The following is a 24,600-nucleotide window of genomic DNA, read 5'->3' on the forward strand; positions in this document are numbered from 1 at the left end:
CACTGAAATAACTCCCAGAGGCTGGTATCCTGCCACCAAGTCACCCTTTATTTACACGTGGAATGTCCTCGACACAAGTCCAGCTTCCTCAGAGCCAGATGTGAGAGTGAAACAGAAATATCAAAGGTGCTGTTAAATCAGGGAGCCCTGGCTGACAGATTGGGGCTGTTAATTTGGTCCAATCAGGGAACTCCTATTCTATGAGGTCCATGTGGTTGGCTTTGTTACGATCACAACACAATTATCTCCCTTTTATACATGTCTAAGTGTTACCTGAACATATTGAGCAAATCCTTCTAGGAAGTGATTGATCCTTTCTCTTTCAGGAGCTGGTTTCTCTGTTCAACTTTCACAACTATGACAATCTGAGGCATTTTGCCAAGAAACTAGATCCACGGAGAAATGGAAGTGAAGCCAAGGTAAGAAACCTGATGAATACACAGTGCTAGCAACTCCAGGCCTTGGCTCACTTACTGTACTTTAACGAGGGCTAACCCACAGCCAAAGAGCTGCTGCACAATTATTTCCAGAAATTGAAAAAGAAAATCCTAAACTATTTCCTACCCACCCCAAGAATATGAATGACATTAGGAATTCCAATGTCTATTAAGTTATTTACACAGTAATAGAGAACAGCTCTTCCCTCTGCCGACTTAATTAATGATGATGATTTCCTGCCCTCCCCTCCATTCACAATGTAACCTTGCATCCCCCACTTCCTGTTGGTCCATGCCAGCAGTCTTTGTCCTTAACTAAGCCATTCACTTTGGCAATCTTTCGCTCCACACTGCCATGTTGATGCTATTTCTGCTTTGCAATTGGAATTCTGCAATGTGTTGTGGACAAGAATTTATGACCTTGAAAAATATTGTGAGAATGTCTGCCCATGGAAAACAGCAGCGTCCCAGACACCGCGCTATAAGGTAAGGCTCGAGAGCAGTGCTGTATCTGTCCACAAAGGCAGCCACCACTGTCAATGTGAACTAAGTGTGGATATGAAGAGCATATTGCCTTATTATCTTTTAGATCAGGTAATATTTAGATAGTACTTTCTTCTAGAAGATGAAATGGGCGTGTAGAATACATGATGGTGTAGAAAGTCCAGGGGTCTGCACTTACTTTATCATAATTAAACATTTTTTTTAAAAAGCGTGAATTTTTTTTTAAAAAAAGCTGCTAATTTGTTGACTCTACCAGGAGGAATCAGTGGTGAATTTGCTGTTTGCTGCATACAGTGGTGACATAGCTGCTTTGAGGAGGTAAGTAATAGCTGCTAATTTGACTATCAATTGTAGGTTACTTTCCTATTGAATGTACATAAGAGAAATAATTACTGATTTATAAACTATAATACCTGCAGGAATTTTTTAAAGCAAATTAAGAGCTGAGTAAATAAAATTTACACACAAGGCCAGGCCATGTATTGTACCTGCTTGATTTGGGACCCTATTGTAGCTCATAGTGACCACATCTGTAGAACTTTAGCTCAGAGTCTGAGCATCACACACTGCCTTACATTATGTGCGCACGTGGCAAAGAACTACCTGGATGCTGTGTTTCAGGAGGCAGTCACACCCCCTTAGATTAACAACCTCAAACTGGGTCAGTGGTCAGGGGCAGGGGGTATGACTATGAGCAAAACAGAGGAATCCAGGAGTTAGTGCTGAAGAAGCCTCAGTCCTTGAGCTTATCTAACAACAGGTTTGAGATTCTTACTCCCTTTTTGAGGACAAGAATAGAGGCTGTAGGGAGGATGAGCAAACTGACCATAGCACCATGGTACAAAAGAGAAATGCAGTTGTAGGTGCAGATTGCTGCAAATGCTGGAATCTATACTGAAAACAAAAGAATGCTGGAAATCAGTGGGCCAGGCACCATCTGTGGGGAGAGAGAGCAATCTAATTGATGTGACTCTTCTTCAGCTCTGAAGATTCATCTGGACTCAAAACATGAGCTTGCTGTCTCTCTACAGATGCTGCCTGACCTGCTGTGATTTCTAGCATTTTTTTCTTGCTTTCAGAAATGTATTTGTAATTAGGGATAGCATATTCAGGGGAATAGACACTGTTTTGTGGCCAGGATCGAGAATCCTAAAGGTTATGTTCCCTGCCGAGTGCCCAGGTTCAAGATCTCTCATCAGGGCTGCAGAGGAATTTGGAGTGGGAAGGGAAAGATCCCATTATTGTGGTCTATGTAAGTACCAATATAGGTTGAAAGAGGAAAAAGATTTTAGCTATGGGCTAAATTAAAAAGCAGAACCAAAAAGGCAATAATCTCCCAATTACTACCTGTGCCATGAGCAAATTGGCACAGGGCCAACAAGATTGGTCTGAGAGAAATAGGTTCAAATTCATGGGACATTGGCACCAGTACTGGGAAGGAGGGAGCTGTTATGCTGGGATGAGCTTCACGTGCTGGGACCAGGGTCCTGATCTTTTTTCTGAAGAAGGGTCTAGACCCGAAACATCAGCTTTCCTGCTCCTATGATGCTACTTGGCCTACTGTGTTCATCCAGCTCTACACCTTGTTATCTCAGAGTATGGAAAGGGTCAGGAACCTAACTTCAGACACAGCAGATAAGAGGACAAACATGAGAAGGGTGGCAGTCAACACAGGACTGAGGATGCTGACTTAAATGCACTCACTGTATGAAACTAAGTAAATGAGCTTGTAGCACAGATTGAAATTGGCAGGTACACTATTGTGGGTTGCACAGAGAAGTAGCTACAAGGGGATCAAGGCTGGGAACTAAATAGGACCGGCAGAGGAGGAAGGGTTGTCTTGTTAGTGAGGAATGAAATGAAATTACTTTGATGCAAGAGGACATTATAGAGTCTGAAGGTACAGAATCTGTGTGGGTAGAGTTGTGGAACCGCAAAGGGAAAATGACCTTGATGGAAATGACCTTTATGTACAAGCCTCCCAGCAGCAGTCAGAATGTTGGGCAGAAAATAACACAGGGAATAGAAAAAGACATGTAGGAAAGACACTATTACAATAATCTTGGGGGGCTTCAATATGCAGGTGGACTAGGAAATTCAGGTTGGTAGTGAATATCAATAGGAGGAGTTTGTGGATTGTCTGAGATGGTTTTGGGAGCAGCTTATGGTAGAGACCTTGAGGGAACAGGCAATTCTGCATATGGTAATGTGTAATGGAGCTTGATGTGCAGGAACTGTGACAGGGCAGTGGTCATAACATGACCAAGTTCACCCTGCAGTTTGAGAGGGATAAGTTGGAATCAAATATAACAGTATTACAATGGAGTAAAAGTAACTATAAAGACATGAGGGAGGAGGTGGCCAGAGGTGATTGGAAGGGGAGCCACACAGGGAAGACAGTGGAGCAGCACAGGCAGGAGTTTCTGAGAATAATTCAGGAGGTACTTCAGAAATTCATCTCAAGGATGAAGAACCATACTAAGGGGAGGATGAGGCAACCATGGCTGACAAGGGAAGTCAGGGACAGCATAAATGCAAAGTAAAAAGCATACAATGTGACGAAGATTAGTGGGAAGCCTTTAATAATGAGAAAAAGGACTAAAAATGCAACGGCGGGGGGGGGGGGGGGGGGAGAAAAAGGGGTGTGAGAAGATGGAAAAGAGGTTAAGCTAGCTAGTATTATAAAAGAAGATTGCACGAGTTTTATTTTAGTTATCTTAGAAGAAATAGGCAAACATGGACACTGGACGACTGAAAAATAAGATTGGAGAGGCAGTAATGGGGAACAAAGAAAGGGCAGAGAAACTGAACAGGCACGTTGCACTAATCTTCTTGGTGGAAGACACCAGTAGCATATCAGAACTTCAAGAGCCAGGGGACAGAGGTGAATGTACTGGCCATCACTAAAGAGAAGGTGCTGCGAAAGTTGAAAGGTCTGGAGGTGCATTAATCATCTCAACCAGAAAGACTACACACCAAAGTTCTGAAGGAGCCAGCTGGGGAAGATTGTGGAGGCATTGGTGGTGATTCTTTCAGGAATCGCTGGAGTCAGGGAAGGTACCAGAGGACTGGAAAATGGCAAATGTAACACCCCTGTTTTAGAAGGGAGGGAAGCAGAAGAGATGGAATTATAAAGCTGGTTAGCCCAACATCTGTTGTTGGTAAGATTTTAGAATACATTATTAGGGATGAGATTGTGGGGTGCTCAGAAGTGCGTGGTAAAATAGGACAGAGTCAGCATGGCTGCATCGAGGGGAGGTCACCCCTGACAAATGTTAGAATTCTGAGGTAACCAGCAAATTAGACAAAGGAGAGCCAGTGGACATGATCTGTTTGGATTTCCAGAAGCCTTTTGAAAAGGTGCTGTAAAGGAGGCTGCTAAATAAGACAAGTGCCCATGGTAGCCCATAGAGGATTGGCTGACTGGCAGAAGGTGAGATTGGGGATAAAGGGGTCTTTTCCAGGATGGAAACTGGGGGACTAGTAGAGTTCAGCAGGGATCAGTGTCAGAACCAGATCATTATACATGATACATTAATGATTGGAATGAAGAAACTGAGGGCATTCATTGTTGCTAAGTTTGCAAATGAGGTAGGCAGAGGTATAGGTAATGGTGAGGATGCAGAAGGACTTGGACAGGCTAGGAGAGTCGGCAAAGTGGTAGATGGACTACACTGTGGGAAAGTGTTATGCACTTTGCAAGAATAAAGGTGTAGACTATTTTCTAAATGGGGAAAGACTTTGGAAATGTGAAGCTCAAAAGGGACTTGGGAGTCCTAGTTCAGGATTCTCTGAAAAGGTTAACATGCAGGTTCAGTTGGCAGTTAGGAAGGCAAATGCAATATTAGCGTTTATTCGGAGAGGCCTAGATTCAAGAGCGGGGATGTACTGCTGAGGCTGAGAGGCGCTCTGGTCAGACTGCATTTGGAATACCGAGAACCATTTTGGGCCCCATGTCTAAGGGTGGATGTGCAGGCTTTGGAGGGGGTCCAGAAGATGTTTACAAGGATGATCCTGGGGATGAAGAGCTTGTCATATGAGGAGCAATCGAGGACTCTGGGTCTGCACTCCATACTGGTCTGCAAGATGAAGGGAAGATCTCATTGAAACTTACAGAATACCGAGTGGCCTGGGTAGAGAGAACATGGAGATGATGTTTCCAATGAGGAGAGGCTAGGACCCAGGGGCCAAGCCTCTGAGTAAAGGGATAATCCTTTAGAACAGAGATGAGGAGGAACTTCTTGGAGCAGAAGGTGAATTTATAGTCTCATTGCCATAGAGGTTGTTGAAGCCAAGTCACTGAATGTCTTTAAGACAGAGAGGCTCTTGATTAGTAAGGGGGAATCAAGGGTTATGCGGAGAAGCCAAGAGAATGGAATTGAGAAACAGCAACCATGATCAAATTGTGGCACAAACTCAGTGGGCCAAATGGCCTAATTCTACTCCTGTAACTAATGGCCATTCATGCTTGTTTATCTGCCCTTCCTCTGCTGCATGTAAGGGATGGGCTAGAGAGGGTAAGGCAGTTCCTGACCTGCAGTCAGTTGCATCAGTGCAGAGGTGCTGAGGTAGGACCTTCACCACAAATCCCATTTCATTGCCCTATTTCTCCCTTCACTGAAAGGTGATGAATTTCAGTCCCATTGTCTCAGAAAAACACCTTGTTGGCATGTTTTTTGCCTTCTACATTACTTTTTTTGGGCCCTCCACCCCACTGGCCATCAAATTTGCAGTCAATATGACAGGAGAATCTGGAATTGTGCACTTGCTGGCAGAAGCTTTATGGAAGAGGATGAACCAATTTTGTGTCTCAGAGATGTAATATTACAGGCCTGAGGGCTTGCTAGACATGAGCTCTCCTCAATGCACAAGATGGAAGGTAAACAGTCTGGCATTTACATATGTTCAAATGTAGTCTGGGTTCAAGAAAGGTATCTGAGAGACAGAGGACGGTTTCCATATTCTCCTTTTGTTCGGAAATACCAGACCTTTGCTCGGCCTTACTGTCAACAGCACAGGCAAGATGTAAATAGTGCAAGCACACTACTGCCTCACTGTTTCTATTTGCTCTGTCCCACCATAAATACACAATGTTAATTTTATATTTAAAGCTTCCATTGCATTATTTTTCATTGCAAATTCAAAAATTACATCAGTGCCTTTAATGGAACAGAATGTTCCAAGCAGTTCAAATAGAGCATTATAAATAAAATCATTTTGATACCAACCCAAATTCGGGCAGAGGAGTTTGAGACCAGTGTGTACTCTGACTGGAGTATGTTCTCACTTTTCCAGATTTGCACTCTCTGCTGTAGATATGGAACAGAAAGACTATGATTCACGTACACCACTACACATAGCTGCAGCTGAAGGTATGGATGAAGTTGTTAACTAGTAAACTAGCAGCATGGCCTCCAATTTTCACTACATTTTGCATCTCAACTCTTTCTCCTCTCAGCGTTACCACACTCTTGGTGTCTGGAGGCAACCAACTTGAATCCTAGCAATTCCACACTGCAGCCATCTGCTGAAGGGGCACAAGAACCATCCTACCCCCACCCCAGCTGGTTTTTCCCCTCTGCCACTCTCCTGTTCATGAAAAAGTGAAAACAGCTAGCTTATGTCCAGCCTATTCACTGACACTCAGTAGCTGCAGTGTGTATCACGTTCAAGATGCACTGCAGAAATTCAGCAAGGCTCCTCAGACAGCACCTTCCACAACTACTTCCATCTAGAAGGACAAGGGCAGCAGATAGATGGGGACACCGCCACCTGCAAGTTCCCCTCTGAGCCTCTCACCGTCTTGACTTGGAAACATGGCTAGCACGAGAGGTCACAGTTTTAAGCTGGTTGGTGGAAAGTATAGAGGGGATGTCAGAGGCGGGTTCTTTACACAGAGAGTTGTGAGAGCATGGAATGCGTTGCCAGCAGCAGTTGTGGAAGCAAGGTCATTGGGGACATTTAAGAGACTGCTGGACATGCATATGGTCACAGAAATTTGAGGGTGCATACATGAGGATCAATGGTCGGCACAACATTGTGGGCTGAAGGGCCAGTCCTGTGCTGTACTGTTCTATGTTCTATATCGTCCTTCCCTCAATGTTGCTGGGTCAAAAGCCTGGAACTGCAGCAGTTCAAGGTGGCTCATCACCACCTTCTCAAAGACAGTTAGGGATGGGCAATAAATGCAGGCCAGCCAGTGACTCCCACATCCTGTGAATGAATAGAAGCAGTTGAAGGCACAGCCACCAGGGAAATACTTAAAACTGTGATGTGCAAGAGACCAGGATTGAAGACCAGAGGAAGCTACAAAGTAATGAAGGGATGAGGTTATGAAGAGTTTGAAAACAAAGATAAGGATTTTAAAGTTATTGTTGAATCAGTTGTCAGTGAAGGTTCGAAAAACAGGGATGATGGGTGAGCAAGATTCAGAGCAACTTACAAAGCAGGCACTGGAGTTTTCAACGAACATAAGCTTTATGTAGGGCAGAAGTAGAAAATCAGCCAGGCACCAGTTAGAATACCAAAGTGTGAAGCTGGATGAACACAGCAGGCCAAGCAGCATCTCGGGAGCTTGGCCTGCTGTGTTCATCCAGTTTCACACTTTATCTTGGATTCTCCAGCATCTGCAGTTCCCATTATCTCTGACCAGTTAGAATAGTCTAGTAGTAACATTGATATGGATGAGGATTTTGACCAGTTTGAAGCAAGAGAAAGCAGGTGCTATGAAGTATTCAGCAAGCATCCTGTTTAACCTATCAAGTGGGGAAAAAAAAGTTTTCACGTCAGTGTTCCATAGAAGAGCATCTCCTACTGAACGAGTGAAAAAATACTCCCCAAATTAGTTATTCTGTGGCATCTGAGTAAGATGAACTATTTAGCACAACTGCTAAATCTGGGATTGTTTTCTGCCTCAAAACCCCACCAATGGGTCATTGTAACTGGGGGAGACTGCCTGAGCTCCATTCATTATAGTGAGGAGACATTCATGCCATAGATTCTAACCCATGTTACTAAGGTGAAAAAGTAGGATGTGACCCACAATATATCTATTCCCTGCCTCATTGCTTTAACTCACTTAAAATGTTCGTTACATTTTGTGTAGGTCACGTGGAAGTGGTCAGTTTTCTTCTCGATGGCTGTCGTGTAAACCCCTTCTGCAAGGACAGGTAAGTGAAAAAGCTCAAGTTGAAGATGATATAAAATGAGATTTGGATAATACTCGCTCTTCACTTAAGGTTTAACATGAGTTTTTTTTCCACTGATCTAACCTGGAGATGGGCATTAGTATTCTTCCAATTACAAGTGTGATGAAAGAGGAGAGATATCATGTTTAGAGCTTGGTTTTCAAACTAGTTGCATATGGGTGTTGGTTACTTCTGTGAAGAGGTTAAAAGGAAAGGCCAGAGAATTCTTTCTGGAACCTTGACTTCATCCACAATGTGTTAGACAGCACATAACTGCAAGCCCTTTGGAGCATTAATGGAAGATTGTTTGTTTATACTATGGAGTTTATGATAGACAGAGTAGACACAGATTTAACTTGCTTTTGGTTCAGAATATATCAAGGATTGATTTTTAGCTTAGAAAAGTCCAGCCATCAAAAGCTCTTTAGGGCAATTTTAGAGGAGACCAGACTGAGCTAGGATTAGAAGCAAATATTGCTTGCCTAGAAAAGGAGCATAAGACAGCTTAGGGAAAACAGTTACTTTCGTGCAAAATTGTAGCTTGTGAAGCTCCTGACCAGGAGTGTTTGGTTCGAATTCAACTGCAGAATATTAAAAGACTGAAAATCTAATCATTCCTGTGGTTGGTTCACTCACTGAGTTGGTTCATTGTTCTGCAGACATTTCATTACCCTGCTGAGTAACATCAATGCAGCCTCCGATAAAGTGCTGTTGTGTTTTCCTGCCTGCTATTTAAACTCTGGCGTTCGTTGGATTTGATTACCTCAATTCCAGTTTTCCTTTGCAGTGGTGCGTGTATTCACAGGGTCTCGTTCTGTTTTTGTTGATGGCCTTCTTGGTGGAGAACCAGGCCTCTAGGAATTCCCATTCATGTCTGTTTGGCCTGATCCTGGTGTTGTCCCAAATTGCACTGGTGGTTCTCCTTATCCATGTGTGTGTGGCCAAGTACTGAATTTCAGCAGTAACTACCCCAGCACCCACAAATGAAAGTGTGAAAACACTATTTAAACGAGTGAAAACACACTGTAGCAACCTGGAACTACACCAAGAAGAGGAGTACCTCCAGCAAGTATTTAAAGGACAGTGGATACCCGAACAACTGGATCTGATGATACCCATCGCACAAAACAACAGAAAGATACTGCACACCCCGTCATACTCATCACACTACCATACATCAAGGACATATCCAAATGGACCAGAAGACTTCTACGACCATTGGGCATCAGAGTAGTGCACAAACCCACATAAACCCTACTCCAAGCACTAACTTGAAGCAAAGACCCCTTACCGACTATGGACAGGACCAACGTAATGTACAAAATTCCATGCAAAGACTGTGACAAACATTACGTTGGACAGGCAGGAAGAAAGTCTGCCACAAGGGTACATGAGCACCAACTAGGAACAAAAAGACACGACCAATCCTGACTCATCGCCATTCACACGGATAAGGAAAACCACCAGTTCGATTGGGATAACACCAGGATCCTGGGACAGGTCAGAGACAAGCACGGGAATTCCTAGAGGCCTGGTTCTCCACCAACAAGGCCTTCAACAAACACATAGAACCAGATCCTATACACCACTGCGAAGGAAAACCAACAGGGAGGTAGTAAAATCCAATGGACGCCAGAGTTTAAACACCAGGCAGGAAAGCACAATAGAGCTTCAGCAGAGGCTGCAGGGTAATGAAACATCTGTGAATTAATGAACCAGCTCGGTGAATGACTCAACCACAGCATCCACAATCAGAGATACAGATCTATTTGAATCTGATCATTCTGTTTTGAGTAAAGAAAGAAGATCTTACAGTTCACAGAACTGTAGAGAAGCAGTTAAGTCACACTGAACGATTTGATTTATAGAAGGATAATATCTCGATTTGAAACACAAAGTGATGGTGTTGGTGACATGGAAACAGAAAAAAACTTTGTAGTTTTTCAGATCTTTCAATTTATGTTCTTTACATCGCTAGGTTCGTTATTATTTTTCTTCCACAAAAGAGAAAAGAATTTGCAGCCCATGTCTAATTCTGGGATCTGACTTGTCCAGTAGTAACATCAACTGGGTTCTGCTTGGTATAGATTTTAAGAGTCTTTTACTCATGAACTAGAAATGGAATATAGCAGTGTTTTTTTTTGTCTTCAATTATTCTTTTACTTGTCCACAGATGGGGCAATACTCCCCTTGATGATGCAATTCACTTCAACCATCACCACGTTGCAAAGCTGCTAAGGAACTACCAGATGTCTTACTCTCCGCCAGAGACAGCAGGCAGTAACTGTGAGGATGAAAGACCACCGACCTCTTTTGTCACCAAAGTCTGAATATCAGTCTTAGTTCTCATGTGTTGCCTGTGATGTGGGTGTCTAGTTAATGCAAACAGCTGTATCTTGTCCTGCCATAGTTCTACTGGAAATTGTGCTGGGTTGTGAAACTACAATGTCAAAAATCTATTCACACCAATAAAATCACTAATATCTTGGTCAGGTAGCTAACTACCAGAGATCACCACTGTGATGAATTCAAGCCAAGCACTCACCAGGATTTTGCTCCTCATCCTTTTAAAGAAGGATACACTTACATTAGAGGTAGTAGAGAGAAGGTTCATTAGATTGGTCCTTGCAATGAGAGTGTTGCCCTATGATTCAATTGAAAGAAAGAAGGTCCTCAGAGTTGACATGGACAGTTTCCACTGGTCAGGAGATGAGAGACGTGGTGGGGTCATGGTCTCAGGGTAAGGTACCAGCCAATCTAGGGGTTAAGAGGAGTAGAAATTACATTAAAAAGGATGAGATTCTCTTGAATTCTCTGCCCTATTGGATTTCAGATGCTTCCTAATAGAGTATATCCAAGGTAGGGATAGACAGATTTTTGGGGTCTGTGAATTAAGGTATATGGGGAGCAGGTGGGTGAGTAACATTGAAATCAAATCTTGGCATAATCATATAAATAGTGGAAGAGGCCCAAAAGGGCCACATGGTCTACTCCTGCTCCTATTTTTGTGTTTAAATCAATTGCTGACAAATCCACATGACTAAGTTTTACAATGGGCCAAAATTCCACACTTTAAAAAGTGGGGAAAAAAAAGTAAAATTATGGAGACAAAAAATCTCATTCATGAAACAAAAAAAGATAGATGATGGAGACAAGATTTTTAAAAAATACCACTTCCCTGGTGATGACTTTCACTTTTCTCCTGATTTTATGGGAAATTACCATGTAACTATACAACAGTTACTATCATTATGTACAACAACCTTGGAACTGCGTGTTCCCTCAAAACATGACCATCAAAGACTATTTAGTGTTGATGCCAACGTAAAGAAAATGGGTTATTTGCTCACTGTATCAAGGACAGTTAATATTTAAAATAGACAACTGAGGCTTTTGGTAGGATGATAATTGTCAATTCAGTAATGTTGTACGTATATATTATGAATTATGACAACTGGCCCTCTGGCAGTTGAAGGAATGTCTGCACGTTTGAGTCAATGGGGTGTCACTGTAACTGAAACAAACTCTGAGCATTAGTCAGAGTTCTAGATTGCTATTTACTTTGTTGTGAAGAAATAAAAATACGATTACTGTAAAAAGATAATTGTGTTGTTCCAAACCATTCAACTTGTAATTAGTAAGGCAAATATTGGCATTTAATAAATCACAAAATAAGTGATCATCTCACTGTATGAGTTTTAGTTAGAGCTAATTTTAAAAAAGACACAAGTGAACCAAACTTGGAGACATTAAAAGATGAGCCATTGAAAACAGAACAAGTTCCTCAATTTTTTTTAATGGAGGACAGCAGGCCAGGGTTGAATGTTGGAGGAGTGTAAAAAGTTCAATGTTCTGGAGTTAGCTTTACCTGCCATACCAGGACCAAGGCGTATTTATATAGAACTTTCCTTTTGGTGATCAAACAGGTGCAGAGAAAACATGAAAGATTAGAATCTCGTCAGTAATTAGACTGAAACCTAACTCAGGAAATGAGCCCTTAAAACCATGTTCCCGAACAAAGTACCTGACCAATTGCTTAATAATGAGCATTTCCAACTTCTTGCTACTTCAGACAACATGTAGATAGTATCTCAATAATTATTAGTGAGATAAAGTTTTATACTTCCAAGAGAAAAAAAATTCCTCTCTTCCCAAGATACATTTCCATCACTAGGACCAGCCTTTTCTGAGGGCATAATGACATTTGTTACAAATAGTGAGCCTCAGTCTGTACCAAACAGTTGAGCACTCTGCAAGATTTCGTTAATACAAGAGGCTAAAATAAGATACTGTATGTCTACTTTCTGACTCCCAGGAGGATAATGTTAATTGAAATAAAAGTTCCATACAAGTTGTTTTACATCATTTATTGATCAAAGAATGGAAGTTACAGAAGCAACGATAAACTGAACTGACAAACCTGACAAAAAGAAATGCATAAAAATAGTTAATGACATTACTTTTGTTCCTGTGGGAGTAAAATGTAGATAGAGCTTGGTCGCAGTCAGTCAGTTAACAGCACATACGTGCCAAGAGGTGCTGAGAGATATCTGCAGAAAGCCAGGCTTCTTCCAGGTTGCTGAAAACTGTTAAGACATTTTGTACACAGATACTTTCTACATCAACCAGTTCAAAAGTTGTTAATACACATCTCTGGAGCAAGTGGGAACTTGAACCTGGGTTGCCTGGACACTACCACTGTACCACGAGAGCCCCCACGACCACCACCTCAACAACTTGCATGCACAGTAGTGGTTTTAAAGTATAACAGGTGTAAACACTCCAGTTCTAACAATTAATTCTCCAGTATTTTGCTGGAGGGGTGGGGAAGACAGTCCTGAATGTTATTCCACCCACCATTCCTTCCCAGATGACTCACATAAAGGCTAGTTAGGGAAGGTTGACAGAATAGTGACCACAGTGGGAACTTACATCTGCTATGAGCCTGAATTACCATGTTTACTTGGGTACCGTCACTTTGACCTGTACAACATATATTGCGGATAAGTGCAAAGTGAAGAGTGAAAATACAAACCAGAGTAAACCAAACTTCAAAAACATATTTCAGTATACTGCAGTCTGATATTATGGCAACTATATATCCGTTTCCTCACTGTGTCACAGCAAGCTCCTGATATCTTGAAGTTTTTGTAAATTAAGTACCAGTTTTATCCAGCTGATATTCTGTGCACGTCCTATCTGGAATCTATGTCATGGTGTAGAGTAGCCCTGGTCAACAGGCAGTCCTCTGGCTGTTATGTGATTGGGCAACATTAATTTTGAGAAATGTGAAAGCTGCTTGCTCAGTCAGTCAGAGCCGGTTTTCTCCCTGCCAATAGACTCAATCAGAAACTAAAAACACTGATGATATGGACCCTCTGACTGGATGAGGAGAAAAAAGTGGAAATGTATGTAGAAATTAGCATTTTGAATTTTCATAGCACTGGAGTTGTGCAGTGAGTAAACAAGGGAGTGGCACAGCAAAAGGGAGAACTCTGACTCATGAGAAGTTGCAGCCCATGAAACTGCATTCCTGACACAGGAGAAACATTGGGCGGCGGATTTTATTTTTGCAGTGGTGGTGGTGGCGGTGACGACGGGGATGAGAGAGAAAACAGAAACCCGAGACCCCATGCCTCTCTGTGTAACCAGGAGAAGTTCAGTAGGAGCAAGCAGAGGCCTCACTGTTGAACTTGACTGCAGAGTTGAGAGGTGGCCACTGCCTGAGAAAAGGTTGCTATTTTGGGGGTGGGGAACAGGTTCAACTCCATCAGGAGAGAAAGGCAGCAAGAATGCAGCTCAGCTGGCCGTTTATAGCTACGGTGGCAGCAATAAGTACAAGAAACTCTGATATTGTACCTCTCCTGAGCCTCGCAGGCAGCTTCTCTCCTTGGGCTTATTCACTTAGATTTCAGAAGGAGCAATTCAATTAAACAACATTCTTGCAACAGGATTGGAAATTATCTGTTTATTACCCATGGGAATACAAAGATGTTGACCCCCCACCCCGTGTCTCTGGCAAAACAATTAACAATGATGGCAGTGGATCAATATCTTTTGTGTTCTTAACTACAACAGGGCCATGTGTCTGGAGGAATAGCTGTCTTTTTAGGAATAAAACAAAGTGGTATCATTGTGCAGAACATGCTGGCACGTTTGACAACCTCAAAAGTCAGGTGGGAATCAAGCGAGCAAGCAAACAAAAACACAATATTGATCGACCAATCATTCTTTAGAACTGTAAATGAAATTGTAAATAAAGGCCAGTTGCTACTGCTTTGGCTATTAAGAAAATATAATTTGGGAAGCCTATGTCTGATGGGAGAATTTTGAATAGACAGGATGTATTTACATGTGTGGCACACCCTGAGAAAACTTGCCTTTCACATCAAACTATTGCAAGAAGAGTGGAGAACCTTGCATTGAACATGCTACATTCTCCGATCACTAAATTCACTGTCCAACAGTTTAGAGCCCGAGGATACCACAGATTCGATGCAGTTCAGGAGGTAATCTTTTATTTGAGTAGTCATAAAACATTGGAAGACTTTGAGGAACTGCTTGACTTACGTCCAAAGAGAGGCACAACATTGAGGCAAAACATTTCAACAAAGTGCAGATTCTGGGCACCGTAAGGGGAGATAAAAACCTTCATAGCAAACAAAGCAGAAGGTATGAGCTTCCCAACAGATGAGTGGCTGAATGACTTGGAATTCCTGACTGAAAGCAACTTGCTTTCAGTCTTGAATTTGAAATGAAAGGGAAGGATCAAATTATCAAAAAACTGTATGAACATGCCCAAATGTTCCCCCAGAGGTTAGGATTGCTTCAGAAACATTGACTAAATGGACAACGTCCTTCATCACAATGAATGAGAATTAGGCTGCACTTATTGGCAGCTTGGAAGAAGCTCAGTGCAGATTTGCCGATTTCAGGGAGCAGAGCGATGAGCTGAAGTAGTTTGCAGACCCATTTGGAATGGATGCCGCTGAAACCCATAACATGTTCCACATGAAACTTAACCTGTAAAATGAGTGACCTGGAGAAAGTGGTTGTAGAATGTGCCTTTAGGTCATTTTAGTCATTATGTTCCCACAAAATCTTACCCAAATCTATTGAACCACGCCCTCCAATTCATTACACTGGTTGGCAGCACATTTCACTGCCAACAGGTTTTCTCAAGAATGAAAAGCATCAAATCAAAAAAATCAAAGGTCACTTCTGACAGACAGGCAACAATCTGGAATACTCCATATTGCTACATGAAGTGGATGGGCAGACATTAACGTCTTGTGCAGGCAAAGACAATGCCAGATATCTTCTTGAATTAGGTATTCAATTTGGAGTTAGGCAGGTGATAAATTGGTAGACCAATTTTCAGTTGGTTCAAATATGGAGGCTTGAAAAATCGATAGCAAGATAAAATTTCCAAATATCTGACATTTTCTCTTCCTTCCTAAAGCTTGCACATTTGTCCCCATGAATGAGGAAATAAAAATAAAAACAAAAACGTGGTCCATCATCTGCAAATATGGACAAAGGAGGAGACGGGCATCTGTAGAATACTCAGCATTGCTGCAGTAATGGTTTCTTGTGCAAGTAGAAGGTAATATCAGATAATTCACTGGATTAATTTGGTGCTGAGAAGGCCAGAAATTAGTCTTCATTTTAGGGAATGCAAGGAGGCTGGACAAGCCTGGTGTGGAGAATATACACGGAGGAACAGAGGAGTTAGTTCCTTAACTGGCACTGTATAAAATATGCAGGGTGTGAAACATTACAACAACTATTTCATTTCTGGTCCAATAATCTTCATTTATACCTTTGAAATTCTCACTAAATCACTACTACCAAAATTTCAAGTGAACTTCTGACTTCCATCAAACAATGGAGCACCGTTATCATAAGCACAGAAACAGATTATCTAACTCAGTTCCCTGTTCCTGCTTTCTCCCCATACCCTTTGATCCCTTTAGCCTTAAGAATGAATATCTAACTCCTTCTTGGGAACATTCAATGCTTTGGCCTTGAGCACTTTTTGTGGCAGAACTCCAGGAGGCTCCACTCACCCCTCCCACCTCCCTCAACTCTGTGTAAAGCCATTTCTATTCATGTTAGTCCTTAAATGCTCCATAATGTTAGACTGTGATCCCTGGTTTTGGACTCGCCCCCAACATCGAGAATATCCTTCTTCATCTACCTTGTCTAATCCAGCTATAATTTTACAGGCTTCTATGGAGATTATATCCTTAAATAATGCCTACAACTTCTTCTCAAGAAATTTGGCACATAATCCTCCCTCACTCATTTAAGTTAAGCCACGATTATTTTTGTGAAATTCTGATCATTGAGAACAGGATTCAAGAACTCCACAACAATCATTTGGGTGAACAAAAGAAAGATCGCTTTCCTAATTCTTGCAGCACTCAACAGCAAAGAGGGCAAAAAGTCAAAGTACAGCCAAACTGGTTATCCAGGTCCTCTAGCAGAGAAAGTAACATCCAATAAGCCAGTCCTGCTTTGAAGACTGGCTTATTGGATGTTACTTTCTCTGCTAGATCCTAAAACTTCTTCGTTTCAAACATATTCCACAGCTACAAGAATATTTCACAAATCAGAAGGAAGCATTGATGATTTGTGATCCTGCCAGGGCTACTTAATGATATAGGCAAGGTAAAAGCAACAATAGTGAGGTTAGTGTTGTTATAGGTTTGGGGTAGGAGAAGACAATGGTGGCCTGTTCTCTTCCTGTCTCAGCAGGAGATTGTTTTACATGCATTTATATGCCACAGCATCTCCAACATGGGGACAGACAGAATGGACCATGGCTCTAATACGTTTTCTCCTGATCAGATAAGCAGAAAACAAGATTCATTGGGACTACACCGCTCTAGAAAACACCACTTACATTTCTCCTTCAATTTCATACATAAATTGGAGTGGAAATGAGATGGCTCACTGATACTGTTACAAAACAATGTTACATGTTCCTTCAGCATTGGTTTGTTATTTTTAAACATACACACAAGATTGCATTTTAACAAAATAACATTTTAGCTGTTTACAGTGACAGCTCAATCTCAGAATTAAAAACACTATGAAAAGGTAATCCTATGAAGTGCAGAGTTATGAAGATGGAATGAAGTCCACATCCTAGAAGTTATGGCATTGACAATTTACTTTGTAGTTGAGAGAGAAGATCCCTCACATGTGTAATTTCACCATTTATTCTAAGTCATCGAATCTGACTCCAGAAATTCCATTAAATCTGTAGGGGAAAAGAAAATTAGAGTGAGGCGAGAATGTGATGGACTGGAAAGTGTCATTACTGTCACATTGTTATAGAGCTAACATTCTCAAGTATTCACAAGCACAGACCTGAGTGGTGTCACATTTCAAGAGACTGGCAAGATGGAGGAAAGCAGTAACCCAGCATATACATTAAATATTAGTACCCATGTGTGCATTTAATGAGGTGCATTTAAGTGAAGTGTATTTAAACTATTCTTCCAAGCCTTGTTCTGCACCACTGCCTCCAATCCTCCTCAACACCTCAAATTTGTGCTTAAGAAGAAAGGGGACACAATGCCACACAATGGAATGCTTTTTTATTTCACCCTTTCTGTCATCAAGTGGTAGCTTCATACAGAGAGGAACGAAACAAATTAAACATTTAAATTAAAAAAGACAGCAGAAACAGACAAGACAGAGAATCTACCTTGTAGAGCTTTCATAGGAATATGGTCCAACTTCATAGATTCTGGAGGAATATATACTACATGTCACAAACATTGCAATACTGGTTCCCTCTAATTCCAGATCAATAGAAAAAAACATCTCCTTGATTAGCTCGAAAGTGGCATTAGGACTCAACTAGACTTTAACCCGAAGAATTTCTTATCAGAATACACATCAGATCTGCAGTACTACAGATGAGATGGTGACAGCTCAGCAAGAAAGAGACTTTCCAAATAAACAAAAAGAAACATAAAAAGAAACATATACCAGTGCATGAACATAATCTTAAAATTAGCTTAAAACAAGGCAATGGTGTCCCATGAAAACATGATTCATTCTCCTGCCCCAAAGTCTCTTGACAGAGAGGGGCACGATAATTTCCTCTAATGAAAAGTACCTAAAACTTGATGAACGGGGAGAAACAAAAGAGAACAAAAAAGGATTGGACGAGGCACAGTCACAGAACAACAAATTAAATGGGGTTAATACAGAGCCTAAATGAGATGGTGACAGCTCAGCAAGAAAGAGACTTTCCAAATAAACAATAATGTTACCTGATAATTCAATGTCATCCAGATGACATTCATCCATGAGCCCTTCAACAGGTAAATCAGAAGATGGTCTGCAATTTTTTTTTTTTTGGGGGGGGGGGGCGGGGAGGAGGAGAAGAACACAGAACAGCAGAAAAGGGAGAAAATGTCAAAAATCCAAAATACATTTTCTTCACAATTTATTTCAGCAGTTTTAAATCCATCCTAATACACAGAAGAAAACTTGAAAGATCACATTCTCTTCTTCAGAAGCAGTGTAGAGTAGCCAACAGTCAGAAAGTGATGGGTTTAAATCCCAGTCAGGGATTTGAGCAAAAAGATCTAGGCTAACACGTTAGAGCAACAGTATACTGGCTCAGAGGTATCATGCCAAAGTCAAGCCCCACTATTCCCAGAGTCATTGTAAAAGTTAAAGATTTTAAAGGAATATAAAAAGTACACAAAAAACTGCACAACCCACACCCCAATTTATCAGTCTTTCTGAACCAAGTTGACAGAAAGCATTGACCAGATTTCCGTACTTAACAGGAATTATGATTTATTACAAATAAATAGATGAACAATTATGAATCAACAAATACCTTTGCTAGTTAAAATTGTAACTTCTCGATGAAACTCCCCTGATATACACACACACACACACAAGACAAGTGCAGCAGGTAGTGGGAAAGACTGGATATGCAGTTCAATGGTCTCTTGTCAAAAGGGTTCGTTGAAGTGATCCTTTATGGAATATCAGGGCTTGCTGTTCATCAATCTACTCTCCCCAGGCTTGCAGGCATTTAGAAACAACTGGTTCACAACTTATAAAGTTTCTGAATTAATGCTAAGGGCCCCAGCTCACAGAAACAGATAAGGAACAAAACAGGCTTTCATCAGGCTGGAGGGGTTTTCCTACAGAGAAAGGACAGCTCCTTCCTTTGCAGAGGTCTGATGGCTTCTAGCCCTAAACACTCAACCACGGCTGTTGAGCTACCTGGGAACCAATCAATCACAGTTTTTGGCAGGTAGAAAGCCTCTATCGTCATCAGCAACAGGTCACTATTCCCCAGACCAATCAGCTACTTGTTGCTGGCCAAGTCTCCAATTGTACCCATACCATGCTTATCTCCAACTAGATTTCCCCACTGCTTGAACAAACAGCAGTGTAAAGAGTGCTTACAATGAGTGTCCTCTAACTTGCTTTTCAATTTAAAAAAATGCAGTAATCCTTTCCACAACTGTTTGGTTTAAAACCAGTCTTTTCCCATTTCAGTCCACAATCAAAAATACAGAAAAACCAAAATTATTAATGAAATGGATAGGACAGTTCAATTTGTTCTGATAAATTATGAAAATCTTATGGGTTTACTATGTTTTAGAAGGATTCAAAGTTTTTCTGACATCGTGGCTAATGTTTATTCTTCAACCAACAGCATTTGAGAAAGATTACGTTGTCACCTCCTTGCTGGCTCTGGGACAGCATTGTATGTGAATGGCTACGTCTGCAACTGCCTTTCGAAATAAAATACTTTGCGTGCAGAAAGTTGAGACAATTTTTTGAGACACATAATTAGGAACTACAGATATGCAGACTCCCAACTTCAATCACACGGCAATGATTTAAGTGACAGTTGCGATAGCATTCTGCTCTACAGGCTTCAAGCTTACATTTTATGTACAGCATCTGCATCAGAGTTGAATTAGGGGCTTGTCATGAACTGCAAAATGTACGAGTAAACCACAACTTTTAATTCTTAACCATGCTAACATGCAGAGGTGCACAATACTGCAGGATTCGCATTTAATGATGGCTCCGGTTTCAGAGTTCCAATGCCACCTGACAAAGCCCCTGCAAACACCCTCCCACTGTGCTGTTCTTCTCTAAATACTGACTGCCCAAAAATTCTTAATCATAAATACAAACCTCTTGACAGAAACACACACAGACAGGGTTATAGTAACAATGGTTTGCTCACCTTTCTGATACCACGATTAATCTGGTTTTCAAGTATTTGTTGTTTTGAAAACCTGCAAGAAAAAGCACAAGGCATTTAGAGAACTACGACATTTCCCAATTCCACAAAGCAAAGCAAATTTAGGTTTATAAAGTGCAGAAAATGATTTAATTTCTGCGGTACCTACAGACTCAGGGACTTTCAATGAGTCCCCAAGTCAAGCTTCTTTTTTAGGCATTTAGTTCATGTCTTGTGATGTCGTGCTAACGTTATAGGATTTCTTTATTCAAATGTTAAACTTCTGTCAAATTAACCGTACACAATCAAGTACATTTAAATTTATCATGAAAACTTAAGCTCAGATCTTCACTGTACCCACAAAAAAGTTAAATCATCTCTAACTTGCAATCTTTGCTCTAACCATTGTAAAAATCTGATTTACCCTTTGAAAAGATCAATATTGTCTATGAGAGATAATGGGAACTGCAGATGCTGGAGAATTCCAAGATAACAAAATGTGAGGCTGGATGAACACAGCAGGCCAAGCAGCATCTCAGGAGCACAAAAGCTGATGTTTCGGGCCTAGACCCTTCATCAGAGAGGGGGATGAAGGGTCTAGGCCCGAAACGTCAGCTTTTGTGCTCCTGAGATGCTGCTTGGCCTGCTGTGTTCATCCAGCCTCACATTTTGTTATCTATCAATATTGTCTATATCTGTTTCGCATGCTGTTCAGATCCCACTTAACAGGTAGACACTCATTGAAAAATCACAGACCCCAAGTAGCTGAAGAAAGAGTACAACTGAAGTCCAGAGCCAAAGAGATTGATATGGTCAAGCCACGATTAAAAGAAACCTTAAACTTCAAAATCTTTACCAATTGAGCTTTTGATAAAAGTCTCATAACAAGCTCAGGGAACAAAGACAGTCGTTCAAATGTTTAGATTTTGACATTCTCAATGGCCCTGAATACGGTTCTCCTGGAATGTGACGCTCAAGTTATTGTTAATCCAGGGAGTGAAATACCTGCTTCAGAGTCTAAATAATATTTTCCAAATGCCTCATCCTTCGGAATATTTGGGTACAGATACAGCAGAGGATGTTCAGGGACATTCTCATCTGCCATCACTTTGTAGAAGCGAAGGATTTCCGAAAGAGGAATGTTGGTCAGGTGAGTCTTGGTGTATGGTTCCACTGATCGGATTTTGTATTCCCCTAGAAAAGGGCAAAAAACAAACCATTATCAAGCAGAACCAAAAAAAATTTTCAAAGTTGTCAGACAAATCTCTTTCAACTACTTCAGAAAGTAACCACAGTTATTCCAACAAACAATCCTGCTGAAACAAGATAGATTTGGAAATCAAAAGCCCAGACATATAGATCCTTACACGATTTACTAACAGTAAACTCTGAAGTCACTCTTGTTGCAGATGATATAGCTGTGCCAAATACACTCATTTTAAAATAGAAACAATATGGCTTCCAGGGAGGAGTGATTAGACTCAAATCGTTAACTCCACTGTTTTGTCTCTCCAGTGATGCTGCCAGACCCAAGTATTTTTAAAACATCTTCAGTTTTTATTGCAGACATCCAACATCCATAGTATTTTGCTTTTACAATAGGACTATAGTTTGATGTCAAGCTTACATTTTGAAATCATATTATAGCAGCAAAAAAAATTATACACTGTTTAGCCATCCTAGAAAAAAAATATAGAATATGACATGACTTGCCCTCCTAACTACAGTAAAGATGGAGGGAAGGAGAAAGAGCTTCAGGGCGCCCAAGTGGATCTCAGGAAGAAACAGAAGAAATGTGAGAGCAGCAGTGACTAGAGTGTCATTAGGCAAGTGGTGCAAGAACACAGTCTCCCCAGCCACAAGAACAATATTCATAAATTAAAACTAGGGTAATCTAAATCAATGCTAAGTCCCTGTGGGATTTACAGGAGCAGCAATAAACCCTGCAGCACTATAGGTCCAAGCAGATTGTGCAGATCCCTAGACACACTCACATACATTCATGTAGCATCAGAATGTGATATTAAAAGAAATTGAAAATTCACGCAAGGTAATATGCAGCCTTATTTTAGCAGTGTTAACTGATAATGCGGGGTAATTCCTGAGACATGTCCAAGTACCATTACCACACCAATCAATTCTTATGGGAAAACTCTTCATTAAAAGGGTGAGTAGATGTTTGTGTTGTGGGCTATTTCCCCGTCCACAATTAGAATTCCATGCAGAGTTTAGTCATGTTCCTCTTGTGCCAGAAGGTTTGGCTGCTATCACATAAATGTTATGTTGGGATTTAAATCAGAAACTAGGAATGGGGATGTGTTTCAATGTTGAATGGAAATGTAAATGGATTAAATTGGTCTACGTAAGGTCTAAGAGGCCAAAGTGGCTTATTTTAAAATTTAAACAAAAGGCCTTCCAGTTCTTTTCAAGGAATTTAACCACTTAACAAGCGCAGAAATTAAATGACAGAAGAGCAACCCCATCCAACTTAGCAGACGAGAAACCTTTTTCCGATTTACTGACCCAGACCACATGGCTTCACGATTTATTATTTACCATTTGTTAAATGTTCCACCCATGAGAAAGTAATGCCACCATCCTTGCAGCTCTCACTGAAGCGAAGCAGAAAAGTCCCAGTTGGCTTCCTTTTCAACAAACTGCGTTCTTTCTTCTTGCTCAAAAATCCAATAATGTTCCTAGAGATCAAGAGTACATAAAGCAACAACAGCCACTTTAAAACACATTTTTTCATAGTGTTATAGTTTGAGGAGAATGGGTACTTTCCTAGTTTAAATAAACTTAGAAATTACCCTACATGAATTGTTCAGTCACTATAATATAGGCTGTTGTCCACTGAAGATGCCTTTGGAATTCTAGAATAATGTGTATGACTTAACCAGGACAATAACTTGGTGCCACAGTAGGAAGGAGGGGTGAATGCTCAAGCTCTACGTTTTTGACAGCGCTTGTCCTTTTTTCAGTTAGACTGATAGAACTTTGCAGACTGCAAACAACTGCCTGATTCCACTTCACCAAGCAGCAGGGAATATTATGCTAGTCAGGATAGCCTTCTCAACCGTATATATTTCTCACAACAGGAGTACTCCAGTCAAGATAGAACAGACTCTTACAAAGCAAGGTTATTCACATATCAGTTAAAACTAGATTTGAAACATATTTCCTCACATTAGGAGCTCAATATTCAATTGGAATCATCATCTTGTTCCATTTTCACTGTTTGCAAATGATGGCTCAGAGGGCAGACAGAGTATCGCCAAATTCCAGTTCACTCACTTCTAGGAGATTCTCCTCTACTTCTCTTCTCCAATCTACAGAACTCTCTGTTTGAAGGAATTATTTCCTCTATACATCATTGTGGGTGAGATGTGGAAACTAGACCTTTTTGTGAACTGTTTCAACATCTGGCTGGTTGAACCAAATTTGTCCGATGTTCAACTTCAAAGAGTCCTAACTCTCAACGTTAGCAGAGCTGAACTGTATATCAAAAGGGAGGCAGCAAGTATCTATTCCAAGGATTTCATCACATATAAAACCACAATACTAACACACGTTTCCAGCGATTAGACTGTGGTGATTGAAACGAGGTCACTCAGGTGGACTTCAGAACATCTATTCCCTGTCTGGGGCTGTTAACCCGGTCCAATCTGGAAATCCTAAGTGACATATATAAATAGGAATGTCAGGGGTTTTGTTCACTCGAGGAGCTGGCTCTGAGCTAGCTGGGTCAGTGACACGTACTATGCATGTGTAAATAAAGGATGACTTGGTGACAGGATACTAGTCTTCTTGGTGTTATTTCAGTGGCAGAGAGAAAACACACCCACAAAGACATTCGCTCGCAATGGTCATATTTGAATTGGATTAAGCATTTCTGACATCAGGCCACTATTTGGGAAGCTTGGCTCATTTGATGCTGCCATCGAAGACTGGGCTCAGTATGTGGAAAGAATGTGATTTTTCACCCCCCACCCCCCAAGCAAATGACATTGAGGCAGATGAAAAGCAATGAGTTAATCCCTTAACAGTGTGTTGACCTGCAGCTTTTTCAGTTATTAGGAACCTAACTTTGCTGGAGGCAACAGACACTAAAACCTTTCAAGAGTGGGCAGATTTAGCCAAGGAATATTATGACCCTCAAGCCACTCAAATTCTAAGATGCTATCAGTTTTACTTGGCAGTTCAAGAACCAGGGGAATCCATATCAGGA

At 41.1% G+C, this 24,600-nt stretch overlaps 2 protein-coding genes across 7 annotated transcripts in view; one reads left to right on the top strand and one right to left on the bottom strand.

Annotated features, from left to right (window-relative positions):
- The window catches only part of LOC125448251 (glutaminase kidney isoform, mitochondrial-like), a 57,381-nt gene extending 44,913 nt beyond the window's left edge, over nt 1-12,468 (top strand). For all 3 annotated transcript variants that reach the window (XM_048523402.1, XM_048523403.1, XM_048523404.1), the window contains 5 exons: nt 327-419; nt 1,198-1,259; nt 6,237-6,313; nt 8,047-8,110; nt 10,302-12,468. In XM_048523402.1, coding sequence (XP_048379359.1) covers nt 327-419; nt 1,198-1,259; nt 6,237-6,313; nt 8,047-8,110; nt 10,302-10,458 — 453 coding nt within the window. In that variant the 3' untranslated portion in view covers nt 10,459-12,468. The remainder of the gene's footprint in view (nt 1-326; nt 420-1,197; nt 1,260-6,236; nt 6,314-8,046; nt 8,111-10,301) is intronic.
- A 12-nt stretch (nt 12,469-12,480) lies between these two features.
- The window catches only part of LOC125448211 (signal transducer and activator of transcription 1-like), a 69,439-nt gene continuing 57,319 nt past the window's right edge, over nt 12,481-24,600 (bottom strand). For 3 of the 4 annotated variants that reach the window (XM_059643461.1, XM_059643457.1, XM_059643459.1), the window contains 6 exons: nt 22,929-23,068; nt 21,378-21,566; nt 20,376-20,427; nt 18,421-18,488; nt 17,847-17,888; nt 12,481-17,396 (listed from right to left, as the gene is read on the bottom strand). In XM_059643461.1, the coding sequence (XP_059499444.1) occupies nt 17,359-17,396; nt 17,847-17,888; nt 18,421-18,488; nt 20,376-20,427; nt 21,378-21,566; nt 22,929-23,068 (529 nt within the window). In that variant the 3' untranslated portion in view covers nt 12,481-17,358. The remainder of the gene's footprint in view (nt 17,397-17,846; nt 17,889-18,420; nt 18,489-20,375; nt 20,428-21,377; nt 21,567-22,928; nt 23,069-24,600) is intronic. The other variant, XM_059643460.1, reaches the window with a different exon arrangement.

This window comes from Stegostoma tigrinum, chromosome X (assembly GCF_030684315.1).
Source record: "Stegostoma tigrinum isolate sSteTig4 chromosome X, sSteTig4.hap1, whole genome shotgun sequence".
NCBI lineage: Eukaryota > Metazoa > Chordata > Chondrichthyes > Orectolobiformes > Stegostomatidae > Stegostoma > Stegostoma tigrinum.